The sequence below is a fragment of the Oncorhynchus tshawytscha genome, linkage group LG10 (genome assembly GCF_018296145.1).
Source record: "Oncorhynchus tshawytscha isolate Ot180627B linkage group LG10, Otsh_v2.0, whole genome shotgun sequence".
Taxonomy (NCBI): domain Eukaryota; kingdom Metazoa; phylum Chordata; class Actinopteri; order Salmoniformes; family Salmonidae; genus Oncorhynchus; species Oncorhynchus tshawytscha.
In genome coordinates this window covers 17424760-17440254 of record NC_056438.1, presented here as the reverse complement: position 1 = coordinate 17440254, position 15495 = coordinate 17424760, and the positions used below count along the sequence as shown (strand labels likewise).

The following is a 15495-nucleotide window of genomic DNA, read 5'->3' as shown; positions in this document are numbered from 1 at the left end:
GTGTGGCCACATGCGCGGCTGGCCAGCTGTATGTATGTTGGCACTTTTGCGTGTGTGAACGTCCGCCCTCCCAGGTAGAGCATGGTAGACAGTAGCTATTACATGGGCGTAGCAGCAGTTTGTATAAAGGTTTGGACCACCATGCCCTCTGACTACCCCCATAGTAAAGGATTACTGATGATACTATACTCTCTCTCTCTATCAATTCAATTACATTCAAAGGGCATTATTGGCATGGGAAACATATGTTTACATTGCCACAGCAAGTGAAATAGACAATAAACAAAAGGGAAATAAACAAGGGAAATATACAATCAGAAATGAATAGTAAGCATTACTCACAAAGGTTTCAAAAGAATAGAGACATTTCAAATGTTATTGTTATGTACAGTGTTATTAGCTATGTACAGTGTTGTAACAATGTGCAAATACAGTGCCTTCGGAAAGTATTCAGACACCATTATTTTTGCCACAATTTGTTACATTATTCTAAAATTGAATAACAAAAAAAAATCCTCATCAATCTACACACGATACCCCATAATGGCAAAGTGAAAACAGGTTTTTAGAATTTTTTGCAAATGTATTCAAACTAAAAAACAGATTCCTTATTTACATAAGTATTCAGACCCCTTGCTATAAGACTCAAATTTGAGCTCAGGAGCATCCTGTTTCCATTGATCATCCAGATCTGGGGAAGGGTGCTCAAAAAAAAGCTGCAACGTTGAAGGTCCTCAAGAACACAGTGGCCTCCATAATTCTTAATTGGAAGAAGTTTGGAACCACCAAGTCTCTTCCTGGAGCTGGCCGCCCGGCCAAACTGAGCGGGAGAAGAGCCTTGGTCAGGGAGGTGACCAAGAATCCGATGGTCACTCTAACAGAGCTCTAGAGTTCCTCTGTGGAGATGGGATAACCTTCCAGAAGGACAACCATCTCTACAGCACTCCACCAGGCCTTTATGTTAGTGGCCAGATGGAAGCCACTCCTCTGTAAAAGGCACATGACAGCCTGCTTGGAGTTTGCCAAAAGGCACCTAAAGACTCTCAGACCATGAGAAACAAGATTCTCTGGTCTTGTGAAACTCAAGATGAAACTCTTTGTCCTGAATGCCAAGCGTTACATCTTTTAGGAAACCTGGCACCATCCCTACGGTGAAGCATGATGTTGGCAGCATCATGCTGTGGGGGTGTTTTTCAGGGGCAGGGACTGGGGGACTAGTCAGGATCGAGGCAAAGATGAATGGAGCAAAGTACAGAGAGATCCTTGATGAAAACCTGCTCCAGAGTGCTCGGGACCTCAGACTGAGGCAAAGGTTCACCTTTCTACAGAACAATAACGCTAAGCACACAGCCAAGATGATGCAGGAGTGGCTTCGGGACAAGTCTCTGAATGTCCTTCAGTGGCCCAGCCAGAGCCCGGACTTGAACCCGATCGAACATCTCTGGAGAGACCTGGAAATAGCTGTGCAGCAATGTTTCCCAGCCAACCTGACAAAGCTTGAGAGGCTCTGCAGAGAAGAATGGGAGAAACTCCCCAAATACAGATGTGACAAGCTTGTAGCATCATATCCAAGGAGACTCAATGCTGTAATCACTGCCAAAGGTGCTTCAACAAAGTACTGAGTAAAGGGTCTGAATACTTATGTGAATTAGATTTTTCCGTATTATTTTAAATATATTAGCAAAAAAATGTAAAACCTGTTTTTGCTTTGTCATTATGGGGTATTGTGTGTACAGTCGTGGCCAAAAGTTTTGAGAATGACACAAATATACATTTTCACAAAGTTTGCTGCTTCAGTGTCTTTATATATTTTTGTCAGATGTTACTATGGAATACTGAAGTATAATTACAAGCATTTCATAAGTGTCAGGCTTTTATTGACAATTACATGAAGTTGATGCAAAGAGTCAATATTTGCAGTGTTGACCCTTCTTTTTCAAGACCTCTGCAATCCGCCCTGGCATTTAACTTCTGGGCCACATCCTGACTGATGGCAGCCCATTTTTGCATAATCAATGCTTGGAGCTTGTCAGAATTTGTGGGTTTTTGTTTGTCCACCCGCCTCTTGAGGATTGACCACAAGTTCTCAATGGGATTAAGGTCTGGGGAGTTTCCTGGCCATGGACCCAAAATATTGATGTTTTGTTCCCCGAGCTACTTAGTTATCACTGTTGCCTTATGGCAAGGTGCTCCATCATGCTGGAAAAGGCATTGTTCGTCACCAAACTATTCCTGGATGGTTGGGAGAAGTTGCTCTCGGGATGTGTTGGTACCATTCTTTATTCATATACTGTGTTCTTAGGCAAAATTGTGAGTGAGCCCATTCCCTTGGCTGAGAAGCAACCCCACACATGAATAGTCTCAGGATGCTTTACTGTTGGCATGACACAGGACTGATGATAGCGCTCACCTTGTCTTCTCCGGACAAGATTTTTTCCCAGGACTTTACCCCAGTCCTCAGCAGTCCAATCCCTGTACCTTTTGCAGAATATCAGTCTGTCCCTGATGTTTTTCCTGGAGAGAAGTGGCTTCTTTGCTGCCCTTCTTGACACCAGGCCATCTTCCAAAAGTCTTCGCCTCACTGTGCGTGCAGATGCACTCACACCTGCCCGCTCTCATTTTTGAGAAGGCTCTGTACTGGTGGTGCCCCGATCCCGCAGCTGAATCAACTTTAGGAGACGTCCTGGTGCTTGCTGGACTTTCTTGGGCGCCCTGAAGCCTTCTTCACAACAATTGAACCGTTGTCATGGAAGTTCTTGATGATCCAATAAATGGTTAATTTAGGTACAATCTTACTGGCAGCGATATCCTTGCCTTTGAAGCCCTTTTTGTGCAAAGCAATGATGACGGCATGTGTTTCCTTGCAGGTAACCATGGTTGACAGAGGAAGAACAATGATTCCAAGCACCACCCTGCTTTTGAAGCCTCCAGTCTCATATTCAAACTCAATCAGCATGACCGAGTGATCTCCAGCCTTGTCCTCATCAACACTCACACCTGTGTTAACGAGAGAATCACTGACATGATGTCAGCTGGTCCTTTTGTGGCAGGGCTGAAATGCAGTGGAAATGTTTTGGGGATTCAGTTCATTTGCATGGCAAAGAGGGACTTTGCAATTAATTGCAATTCATCTGATCACGCTTTATAACATTCTGGAGTATATGCAAATTGCCATCATACAAACTGAGGCAGCTGACTTTGAAAATTAATATTTGTGTCATTTTCAAAACTTTTGGCCACGACTGTAGATTGATGAGGGGGAAAAAACTATTTAATACATTTTTCGAATAAGGCTATATCATAACAAAATGTGGAAAAAGTCAAGGTGACTGAATCTGTAGTTTAAGTATGAAAGAGAATAAATAAACAGATTAAATGTAGTTTTATTTAAAATGGTGTTTGTGCTCCACTGGTTTCTTGTGGCACAGGTCATACATCTTGCTGCTGAGGTGGCACACTGTGGTATTTAACCTAATAGAAATGGGAGTTGATCAAATTGTGATTCTTTGTGAGTGTGTTTAATCTGAGGGAAATATGTGTGTCTATTATAGTCATACATTTTGCAGGTGGTTGGAAACGGTTTCCACCTTGTTTTGTGGGCAGTGGCCATATAGCCTGTCTTCTCTTGAGAGCCGGATCTGCCTATGGCAGCCTCTTTCAATAGCAAGGCCATGCTCACTGAGTCTGTACATAGTCAAAGCTTTTCAACGTTTGGGTCAGTCACAGTGATCAGGTATTCTGCTACTGTGTACTCTCTGTTTAGGGCCAAATAGCATTTTTTTGTTAATTCTTTCCAATGTGTCAAGTTTTTTGTTTCTTTTTGTTTTCCTTTTTGTTTTCTCATGATTTGGTTGGTTCTAATTGTGTTGCTGTCCTGGGGCTTTGTGGGGTCTGTTAGTGTTAATGAATAGAGCTCCAGTACCAGCAGGCTAAAGGGTCTCTTCTCTAGGTCCATCTCTCTGTAAGTGATGGCTTTGTTATTGAAGGTTGGAGAATCGCTTCCTTTTAGATGCTTGTAGAATTGAATTGCTTTTTCTCTGGATTTTGATCATTAGTGGGAATCATCCTAATTTTCCTCTGCATGCATTATTATTTACGTTGTACACAAGGATGTTTTTTCAGATTTCTGCATGCTGTCTCAATTTGGTGTTTGTCTCATTTTGTGAATTCCTAGTTGGTAAGTGGACCCCGGACGTCAGCAATGGGTTCTATAACTGATTCAAGTATTTTTTGATAGATCTTAATTGGGATGTAAAATGTTATTTTTCTTTTGATGGCGTAGAAGGCCCTCTCAGATCGTTCACAGCTTTGTGGAAGTTAACTGTCGTGCTGATGTTTAGACCGAGGTAGGTATAGGTTTTTGAGTGCTCTTGGGAAACAGAGTCTAGGTGAAATTTGTATTTGTGGTCCTGGCAACTGGAGCTTTTTTGGAACACTATTATTTTTGGCTTACTGAGATTTACTGTCAGGGCCCAATTCTGACAGAATTTGTGCAGAAGATCTAGGTGCTGCTGTAGGCCCTCCTTGGTTGGGGACAGAAGCACCAGATCATCAGCAAACGGTAGACATTTGACTTCATGGTGCACAAGACACATCTGATTCGTACCTGATTCTGTTATGGAGGCCATAGGGATGGTACAGTCCATCACTCTAAAATGTGATACTGAAATTGTATATGGTTATATTATGTAAAAACAATGGTGCAACACTAATAAATAAAATATTATTTTATAACATGCGCTTTCTGCAGGGTTGCATACGGTCGCTGTCTGCGGTTCTGGAACAATCTTCAGTGCGTCGTAGAATTGGTGCCTTTTCCTATGTTGCTATCCTTTTTGGGCTCGGCGTCCCGCTGGTGGGACAACTTCCGTTGAAACTGGAGGGCGCGCAATTCAAATAAATAATCATAAACATTATGGATATTAAACATTTAGGTACATGCTAGTGTCTTATATCGGTTGAAAGCTTAAATTCTTGTTAATCTAACTGCACTGTCCGATTTACAGTAGCCATTACAGTGAAAGCATGCCATGCGATTTGTTTCGAGAACGGCACCCCATATTAAAATATTTTTCCACCAACACGGGTTTCATAAATTCACAAATGGCAATTAAATATTCACTTACTTTTTGAAAATCTTCCTCTGGTTTGTCATCCAAATGGTCCCAGCTATAACATGCAGTGTTGTTTTGTTAGATAAAATCATTCCTTATATGCCAAAAAGTCTGTTTAGTTGGCGCCATCGATTTGAGTAATCCACTCGTTCAACATGGAGAGAAAGGAATCCGAAAATCTACCACTTTGTTTCAACAAGTCAAACTACGTTTCTATTAACTCCTCAGATATCCTAAAATGTAATCAAACTATAATATTTCTTACGGAAAGAAGTATGTTCAATAGGAAACCGATTTTAGCAGGTGTGTCTTCATCGCTCGCCCAAACACAAATTTCCAAGACTGTGTCCCTGTTCTAAAACTCATATTTCTTATTAGTTTAGGAAGTTACAGGCCTGAAACGTTGAACATAGACTGCCGACAGCATGTGGAAGCCATAAGAATTGGATCCTGGGAGCTAGAATTCAGTATGCCCCTATACTTTCCATTGTAAGAGCATGGACTCTCAAAAGAAAAATTCTGGTTGGTTTTTCTTTCTACCATATCTATTGTGTTATAGTCTCCTACATTATTTTAACATTTCTACAAACTTCAAAGTGTTTTCTTTCCAATGGTACCAATTATATGCATATCCTGGCTTTAGGGCCTGAGCAACATGCAGTTTACTTTGGGCACATCAGTCAGGCGGAAATTGAGAAAAAAAAAAGGGCCTAGCCCTTGTTCTTAACTGACTTCCCTAGTTACCTAAAGGTTCAATAAAAAAAATAGCCATCCCTGTGTTTTGAGAGAAATGTCTGAGTTTGACAGGTGTTCACGGTTTGAGCAAGAAAACAATAACTGATTCGATAAATTGAATGAAGTTGCGCATAGTGCTATCGGAAAGTATTCAGACCCCTTGACTTTGACATTTTTGCAAATGTATAAAAAATAAAAAACAGATACCTTATTTAAATACAGTACCAGTCAAAAGTTTGGACACAGCTACTTATTCAAGGGTTTTTATTTATTTTTACTATTTTCTACTTTGTAGAATAATAGTGAAGACATCAAAACTATGAAATAACACATGGAATCATCTAGTAACAAAAAAAGTTTTTTTTACATTTTTTTTAATTTGAGATTCTTCAAAGTAGCCACCCTTTGCCTTGATGACAGCTTTGCACACTCTTGGCATTCTCTCAACTAGCCTCACAAGGTAGTCACCTGGAATGCATTTTATTTAACAGGTGTGTATTGTTAAGTTAATTTTTGGAATTTATTTACATCTTAATGCGTTTGAGCCAATCAGTTGTGTTGTGACAAGGTAGGGGTGGTATACAGAAGATAGCCCTATTTGGTAAAAGACTACGTCCATATTATGGCAAGAACCACTCAAATAAGCAAAGAGAAACAACAGTCCATCATTACTTGAAGACATGGTCATTCAGTCCGGAAAATTTCAAGAACTTTGAAAGATTCTTCAAGTGCAGTCGCAAAAACCATCAAGCTCTATGATGAAACTGGCTCTCATGAGGGCCGCCTCAGGAAAGGAAGACCCAGAGTTGCCTGTACCAGCTGAGACACAGGGGTGACCTACTATGCTAAACTATACTATGCATGCTAAGAGTCGAGGAAAGACTGACCACATCGCTTCTTGTTTTTGTAAGAAACAATCATGTTAGAAATTCCAAATTGTTTGCATAGTCAACTTACACACAGCAAGGACACACACACACTTACCCCACCAGACATGCCACCAGGGGTCGTTTCACAGTCCCCAGGTCTAAAGCAAATTCAAGGAAACGTACAGTATTATACCGAGCCATGATTGCATAGAACTCCCATCTCACATAGTGCAAGCGAACAGCAAACCTGGTTTCAAAAAACAAATAAAGGAACACCTCTTTCCCCCCAATGTGGCCTACTTTTTGTGTGTACGTACTGACATGTACGTGTAACTGCTAGATGCACACACACTACATGTTCATGTTTTTAAATGTATGTAAATTGTAAAGTATTTTGTCTGTAATGTATTTTCCCGTTATGTCGGACCCCAGTAAGACCAGCTGTTGCCATTGGCGTCGGCTAAGGGGGATCCTAACAAAATGAAAAACTACGCAAATCAACAACGTTGGATTGGTGTAAGCATGGACTTTCTACCAGTTTTCTGACACCAGTCCATTCATTTGTAATCCATTAGGGCAGTGAACAGTTCTTGGAGAGATAATCAGACCATTGTCAGTGTTGAAGACGCATCCACACACATCTGGTCTCTGGTCCTGATTTGTCTTGATTAAAGTCAACCAGAAATCCTTAGCAGACCTCAAGTGGTGACAGGTTACTTCCCAGAGCCAGCCCGGTGCGTATGTGCATCTAGTGTGTGTGTGTGTCTACACAATTCTTTTCGGCATTTGTACAGTGTGTTTGAGTTTGAGGCTGCGTGTATGTAGGCCATAGTTTTTAGGGTCTGTGTTGAAATGTGAGAATGACAGACATTAATATTCATCTATAAATTTGTCAAGCATGAATCTCCACCATACTGTTTCTGTATGTTTTTCCATTTGTGTGCCTGTCTGCCTGGGTTGGTTTGTAAAGTGTGTGTGTGTGTGTGTGTGTGTTGTAGTGTGGAATGAGCTCTGAGAATTACAGAGAGTTGTGCAGCTCTATGTTCTTCTGTCACTGTTCTGGGGCCTGCCTTGTGGTGGGATCTGTTTCTGATTCACACACACACCCATGTCGCTTCACTTTCAGTGGTCAGGAGGAATATAATCTCTCTCTCTCTGACAATCAACATTATTCTGTTTACGCTCCTTCCTCTTTTCCTAAGTAAATCACATCACTGATGGCTCTGTATACGGGATTTAACTGAACCCTTTCCTGTAGTACCAGGCCAAACCATGAAATGGGGAGCACATGAGTTAAGCTGCAGCCCTAATGGACAGGATAAAATGCTGTTTATGACCATATTATGATCACAGTGTAGTTCCCATGCTGATTCTTGCCAACAGTGATTCTTCAGACTCGTACAAACTCACTGCTGGCTTATGTTCTGTAGCCAAACCCACAACGGGTCTTTTTTAACGTGTTCAGAAAGGAAAAACTATGTAGAATGTGGTGGAAATATGATGATGATCTCTTTGGATAGCTAACTTGCTTTGTCTCTCCCTTCTCTCTCTTTCTGCCTCTTTCTTTCTTTTCCTATTTCCCCCCACTCTCCTCTCTCTTTCTTTCTTTCTTCCTTCTTCTTCTCCCCCTCCCGCCCAGGTGAAACTGACCCTGGTGACAGCCAGTGCAGGAGGACCAGGGGAGGGGGGTGTGGACGTGTCCTCTGCCCCTAGGCTCAGGCCCTCTCCCCCGGTCAGCCAGCTGGTGCGTCTGCTGTGGGGCGAGGACACGGTGGAGCTCCAGATGTCTATAGGACACATCCCTCACATAGTCATGTACCTGTCACTCAAACTGGACTCAGACTCCCCCCTGGAAGAGGTCAGTTCAGTAGGTCTCAGAAATGCACCCTATTCCCTAGAAGAAGAAGCAAAACCCGAAATGAAATTTAAAACGTATTGTGCATCTAACTGTAGTTCAATGTTAGCTAAGTGATTTCTTCAGACCCAGTGAAAAGCACCTCATGGATGCAGTTCATTTTATACACTCAATAAATGAGTACTTGACTGCATTGAGTCATTAAATGTAAAAAAAAGTATATATATAAAAAAATACCCATGTAGGAAATTCCTTAGCGCAGCACTTAACACAGTGTGCCAACAAGCTTTTTTTCTGACACAAAGCAGAAGCTTTAGAGAACAGAACTACCACTCTGGTAGGCTTTCAGATCCAGGGCCTTTGCCTCTTTATGACAACAGCCAAAATCTACAGGCACAAACACACACATACACAGTGGAAAAATAGAAACAGGGGAAAGCTGTGAAGAATAAAGTTAGTTCCTTTTGATAATATCTCCCCTGACGATACAAAACCATTACATTAGTAATGGGATAAATAAATGTCAATAATTGCACAAGGATTGAAGTGATTAACGTTAGTTTCACTGACTTCAATACAATATATTAATTGGATTATATGATGCTTTTCCAAGTACTCAATGTGTTTTACATTGTAGGGGGGGACTCACACCTCATAGATACAGTGGGGCAAAAAAGTATTTAGTCAGCCACCAATTGTGCAAGTTCTCCCACTTAAAAAGATGAGGCCTGTAATTTTCATCATAGGTACACTTCCACTATGACAGACAAAATGAGGGAAAAAATCCAGAAAATCACATTGTAGGATTTTTAATGAATTTATTTGCAAATTATGGTGGAAAATTGATGTCTCAAGTTTTGAGGGAGCGTGCAATTGGCATGCTGACTGGAGGAATGTCCACCAGAGCTGTTGCCAAATAATTGAATGTTAAGCCGACTCCAAACTTGTTTTAGAGAATTTGGCTGTACGTACAACTGGCCTTACATCCACAGACAACGTGTATGTTGTTGTGTGGACGAGCGGTTTGGGAATACAGATGCATATCTGTATTCCCAGTCATATAATTTATTTGTTTCAATTGACTGATTTCCTCATGCAGTGGCTTGTGAATGTTTTCACCCCCCTTGGCATTTTTCCTATTTTGTTTCCTTTAAACCTGGAATTAAAATAGATTTTTTTTGGGGGGGGGGTTCGTATCATTTGATTTACACAACATGCCTACCAGTTTTAAGATGCAAAATATTTTAAAATAATAAAACAAGAAAAAAAAACTGAATTTGAGCATGCATAACTATTCACCCCCCAATGTCAATACTTTGTAGAGACACCTTTATCAGCAATTACAGCTGCAAGTCTCTTGGGGTATGTCTCTTTATGCTTGGCACATCTAGCCACTGGGATTTTTGCCCATTCTTCAAGGCAAAACTGCTCCAGCTCCTTCAAGATGGCTGGCTTCCGCTGCTGTACAGCAATCTTTAAGTCATACCACAGATTCTCAATTGGATTGAGGTTTGGGCTTTGACTAGGCCATTCCAAGACATTTTAATGTTTCCCCTTAAGCCACTCGTGTTGCTTTAGTAGTATGCTTAGGGTCATTGTCCTGTTGGAAGGTGAACCGCCGCCCCAGTCTCAAATCTCAGGAAGACTGAAACAGGTTGAAACAAGAAATTACCTGTATTTAGCGCCATCCATCATCACTTCGATTCCAGTTTCCCAGTCCCTGCCGATGGAAAAAACATCCCACAGCATGATGCTGCCACCACCATGCTTCACTGTGGGGATGGTGTTCTCGGGGTGATGAGGGGTGTTGGGTTTGCGCCAGACATAGCGTTTTCCTTTATGGCCAAAACACTCATTTTTAGTCTCATCTGACCAGAGTATGTTCTTCCATCAGTTTGGGGATTCTCCCACATGCCTTTTGGCAAACACCAAACGTGTATGCTTGTTTTTTTCTTGAAGCAATGGGATTTTTCTGGCCACTCTTCCGTAAAGCCCAGCTCTGTGGAGTGTACGGCTTAAAAAGTGGTCCTTTGGACAGATATTCCAATCTCCGCTGTGGAGCTTTGCAGCTCCTTCAGGGTTATCTCTGGTCTCTTGGTTGCGCCTCTGATTAATGCCCTCCTTGCCTGGTCTGTGAGTTTTGGTGGGCGTCCCTCTCTTGGCAGGTTTGTTGTGGTGCCATAATTCTTTCCATTTTTTAATAATGGATTTAATGGTGCTCTGTGGGATGTTCAAAGTTTCTGATATTTTTTATACCCCAACCCTGATCTGTACTTCTCCACAACTTTGTCCCTGACCTGTTTGGAGAGCTCCTTGGTCTTCATGGTGCCGCTTGCTTGGTGGTGCCCCTTGCTTAGTGGTGTTGCAGACAGTGGGGCCTTTCAGAACAGGTGTATATATACTGAGATCATGTGACAGATCACGTGACACTTACATTGCACACAGGTGTACTTTATTTAACTAATTATGTGACTTCTGATGGTAATTGATTGCACTAGATCTTATGTTATGGACTTCATAGCAAACGGGTGAATACATATGCAACCACTACTTTTCTGTTTTTTATTTTTTATAATTTTTTGAAACGTTTTTTATTTCACTTCACCGATTTTTACTATTTTGTGTTTGTCCAGTACATGAAATCGAAATTAAAAATCAATTTAAATTACAGGTTGTAATCCAACAAAATAGGAAAAACGCCAAAGGGGATGAATACTTTTGCAAGGCACTGTATGAATTGTAACTCAATAATTTAATTAATATTTTTTTTCAGTACAGTAGCCACACTTAATTTCAGACGCTCTCTCTCTTCTCTCCTCTCTTTCTCTATCTCTCTCAAAATTCAAGTTCAAATTCAGATTGGTTCAGTTAATTTCAGTAGTAGTAATAATAGTACATTTGATGTCAGAAGTTTACATACACCTTAGCCAAATACATTTAAACTCAGTTTTTCACAATTCCTGACATTTAATCCTAGTAAAAAGTCCCTGTCTTAGGTCAGTTAGGATCACCACTTTATTTTAAGATTGTGAAATGTCAGAATAATAGTAGAGAGAATAATTTATTTCAGCTTTTATTTCTTTCATCACATTCCCAGTGGGTCAGAAGTTTACATACACTCAATTAGTATTTGGTAGCATTGCCTTTAAATTGGGATAACTTGGGTAAAATGTTTCAGGTAGCCTTCCACAAGATTCACACAGTAAGTTGGGTGAATTTTGGCCATTCATCCTGACAGAGCTGGTGTAACTGAGTCAAGTTTGTAGGCCTTCTGGCTCACACACGCTTTATCAGTTCACTTTTTCTATAGGATTGAGGTCAGGGCTTTGTGATGGCCACTCCAATACCTTGACTTTGTTGTCCTTAAGCCATTTTGCCACAACTTTGGAAGTATGCTTGGGGTCATTGTCCATTTGGAAGACCCATTTGCGACCAAGCATTAACTTCCTGACTGATGTCTTGAGATGTTGCTTAAATATATCCATTTTCCTTTCTCTCATGATGCCATCTATTTTGTGAAGTGCACCAGTCCCTCCTGCAGCAAAGCACCCCCACAACATGATGCTGCCACCCCAGTGCTTCACGGTTGGAATGTTCTTCAGCTGTACTTCGGCTTGCAAGCCTCCATTTTCCTCCAAACATAACGATGGTCATTATGGCCAAACAGTTCTATTTTTGTTTCATCAGACCAGAGGACATTTCTCCAAAAGGTACGCTCTTTGTCCCCATGTGCAGTTGCAAACCATAGTCTGGCTTTTTTATGGCAGTTTTGGAGCAGTGGCTTCTTCCTTGCTGAGCGGCCTTTCAGATTATGTCGATATAGGACTCATTTTACTGTGGATATAGATACTTTTGTACCTGTTTCCTCCAGAATCTTCACAAGGTCCTTTACTGTTGTTCTGGGATTGATTTGCACTTTTTGCAACAAAGTACGTTCATCTCTAGGAGACAGAACGTGTCTCCTTCCTGAGCGGTATGACAGCTGCGTGGTCCCATGGTGTTTATACTTGCGTACTATTGTTTGTACAGATGAAGGTGGTACCTTCAGGTGTTTGGAAATTGCTCCCAAGGATGAACCAGATTGTGGAGGTCTACAATTTTTTTTCTGATGTCTTGGCGGATTTATTTTGATTTTCCCATAATGTCAAGCAAAGAGGCACTGAGTTTGCTTTGAGGCTTTGAGGACAATACAGTGCCACTGACACGGCCTGCAACGGAATCATGCGGTCTCTCCTTCACTGCAGCCGAAGTGAGTAAGACATTTAAACGTGTTAACCCTCGCAAGGCTGCAGGCCCAGACGGCATCCCCAGCCGCGCCCTCAGAGCATGCGCAGACCAGCTGGCCGGTGTGTTTACAGACATATTCAACCAATCCCTATACCAGTCTGCTGTTCCCACATGCTTCAAGAGGGCCACCATTGTTCCTGTTCCCAAGAAAGCTAAGGTAACTGAGCTAAACGACTACCGCCCGTAGCACTCACATCCGTCATCATGAAGTGCTTTGAGAGACTAGTCAAGGACCATATCACCTCCACCCTACCTGACACCCTTGACCCACTCCAATTTGCTTACCGCCCAAATAGGTCCACAGACGATGCAATCTCAACCACACTGCACACTGCCCTAACCCATCTGGACAAGAGGAATACCTATGTGAGAATGCTGTTCATCGACTACAGCTCGGCATTCAACACCATAGTACCCTCCAAGCTCGTCATCAAGCTCGAGACCCTGGGTCTCGACCCCGCCCTGTGCAACTGGGTACTGGACTTCCTGACGGGCCGCCCCCAGGTGGTGAGGGTAGGCAACAACATCTCCTCCCCGCTGATCCTCAACACTGGGGCCCCACAAGGGTGCGTTCTGAGCCCCCTCCTGTACTCCCTGTTCACCCACGACTGCGTGGCCATGCACGCCTCCAACTCAATCATCAAGTTTGCGGACGACACAACAGTGGTAGGCTTGATTACCAACAACGACGAGACGGCCTACAGGGAGGAGGTGAGGGCCCTCGGAGTGTGGTGTCAGGAAAATAACCTCACACTCAACGTCAACAAAACTAAGGAGATGATTGTGGACTTCAGGAAACAGCAGAGGGAACACCCCCATCCACATCGATGGAACAGTAGTGGAGAGGGTAGCAAGTTTTAAGTTCCTCGGCATACACATCACGACAAACTGAATTGGTCCACTCACACAGACAGCATCGTGAGGAAGGCGCAGCAGCGCCTCTTCAACCTCAGGAGGCTGAAGAAATTCGGCTTGTCACCAAAAGCACTCACAAACTTCTACAGATGCACAATCGAGAGCATCCTGGCGGGCTGTATCACCGCCTGGTATGGCAACTGCACCGCCCTCAACCGTAAGGCTCTCAGAGGGTAGTGAGGTCTGCACAACGCATCACCGGGGGCAAACTACCTGCCCTCCAGGACACCTACACCACCCGATGCTACAGGAAGGCCATAAAGATCATCAAGGACATCAACCACCGAGCCACTGCCTGTTCACCCCGCTGTCATCCAGAAGGCGAGGTCAGTACAGGTGCATCAAAGCTGGGACCGAGAGACTGAAAAACAGCTTCTATCTCAAGGCCATCAGACTGTTAAACAGCCACCACTAACATTGAGTGGCTACTGCCAACACACTGTCAATGACACTGACTCTACTCCAGCCACTTTAATCATGGGAATTGATGGGAAATGATGTAAATATATCACTAGCCACTTTAAACAAAGCTACCTTATATAATGTTACTTACCCTACATTGTTCATCTCATATGCATACGTTGATACTGTACTCTATATCATCGACTGCATCCTTATGTAATACATGTATCACTAGCCACTTTAACTATGCCACTTGGTTTACATACTTATCTCATATGTATATACTGTACTCGATATCATCTACTGTATCTTGCCTATGCTGCTCTGTACCATCACTCATTCATATATCCTTATGTACATATTCTTTATCCCCTTACACTGTGTATAAGACAGTAGTTTTTTTTGGAATTGTTAGTTAGATTACTTGCTCGTTATTACTGCATTGTCGGAACTAGAAGCACAAGCATTTCGCTACACTCGCATTAACATCTGCTAACCATGTGTATGTGACAAATAAAATTTGATTTGATTTGAAGGTAGGCTTTGAAATACATCCACATGAACACCTCCAATTGACTCAAATGATGTCAATTAGCCTATCAGAAGCTTCTAAAGCCATGACATCATTTTCTGGAATTTTCCAAGCTGTTTGAAAGCACAGTCAACTTAGTGTATGTGAACTTTTGACCCACTGGAATTGTGATACAGTGAGTTAAAAGTGAAATAATCTGTCTGTAAACAATTGTTGGAAAAATGACTTGTGTCATGCACATAGTAGATGTCCTAACCGACTTGCCAAAACTATAGTTTTAACAAGAAATGTGTGGCATGGTTGAAAAACGAGTTTTAATGACTCCAACTTAAGTGTATGTAAACTTCCGATTTCAACAGTACATACTGTGTAATCATGTATACAGGTACAACACTACTGGTGTTGTATGGTGGAATCTTCGTTGATTACATTTAATTAAATAAAAACAGAATGGCTAGTAAATCAACAACACGTACATGGATGATTGTTACACTATGTATTACTGCCAGTTCTATAGAATGTAAACTCTTCATGGGATTCATTCTCTCTCTCTACACCAGTACTCTCTCTCTCTCTCTCTCTCTACACCAGTTCTCTCTCTCTCTCTCTACACCAGTACTCTCTCTCTCTCTCTCTCTCTCTCTACACCAGTACTCTCTCTCTCTCTCTCTCTCTCTCTCTCTCTACACAGTTCTCTCTCTCTCTCTCTCTCTCTACACCAGTACTCTCTCTCTCTCTCTACACCAGTACTCTCTCTCTCTCTCTCTCTCTCTACACCAGTACTCT

The 15495-nt window shown here is 42.1% G+C and overlaps 1 protein-coding gene across 4 annotated transcripts in view; it reads left to right on the top strand.

Annotated features, from left to right (window-relative positions):
* intu (inturned planar cell polarity protein) overlaps positions 1–15495 on the top strand; it is a 52121-nt gene that overhangs the window by 15306 nt on the left and 21320 nt on the right. For all 4 annotated transcript variants that reach the window (XM_024434550.2, XM_024434549.2, XM_024434547.2 and 1 more), the window contains exon 4: positions 8358–8576. In XM_024434550.2, coding sequence (XP_024290318.1) covers positions 8358–8576 — 219 coding nt within the window. The remainder of the gene's footprint in view (positions 1–8357; positions 8577–15495) is intronic.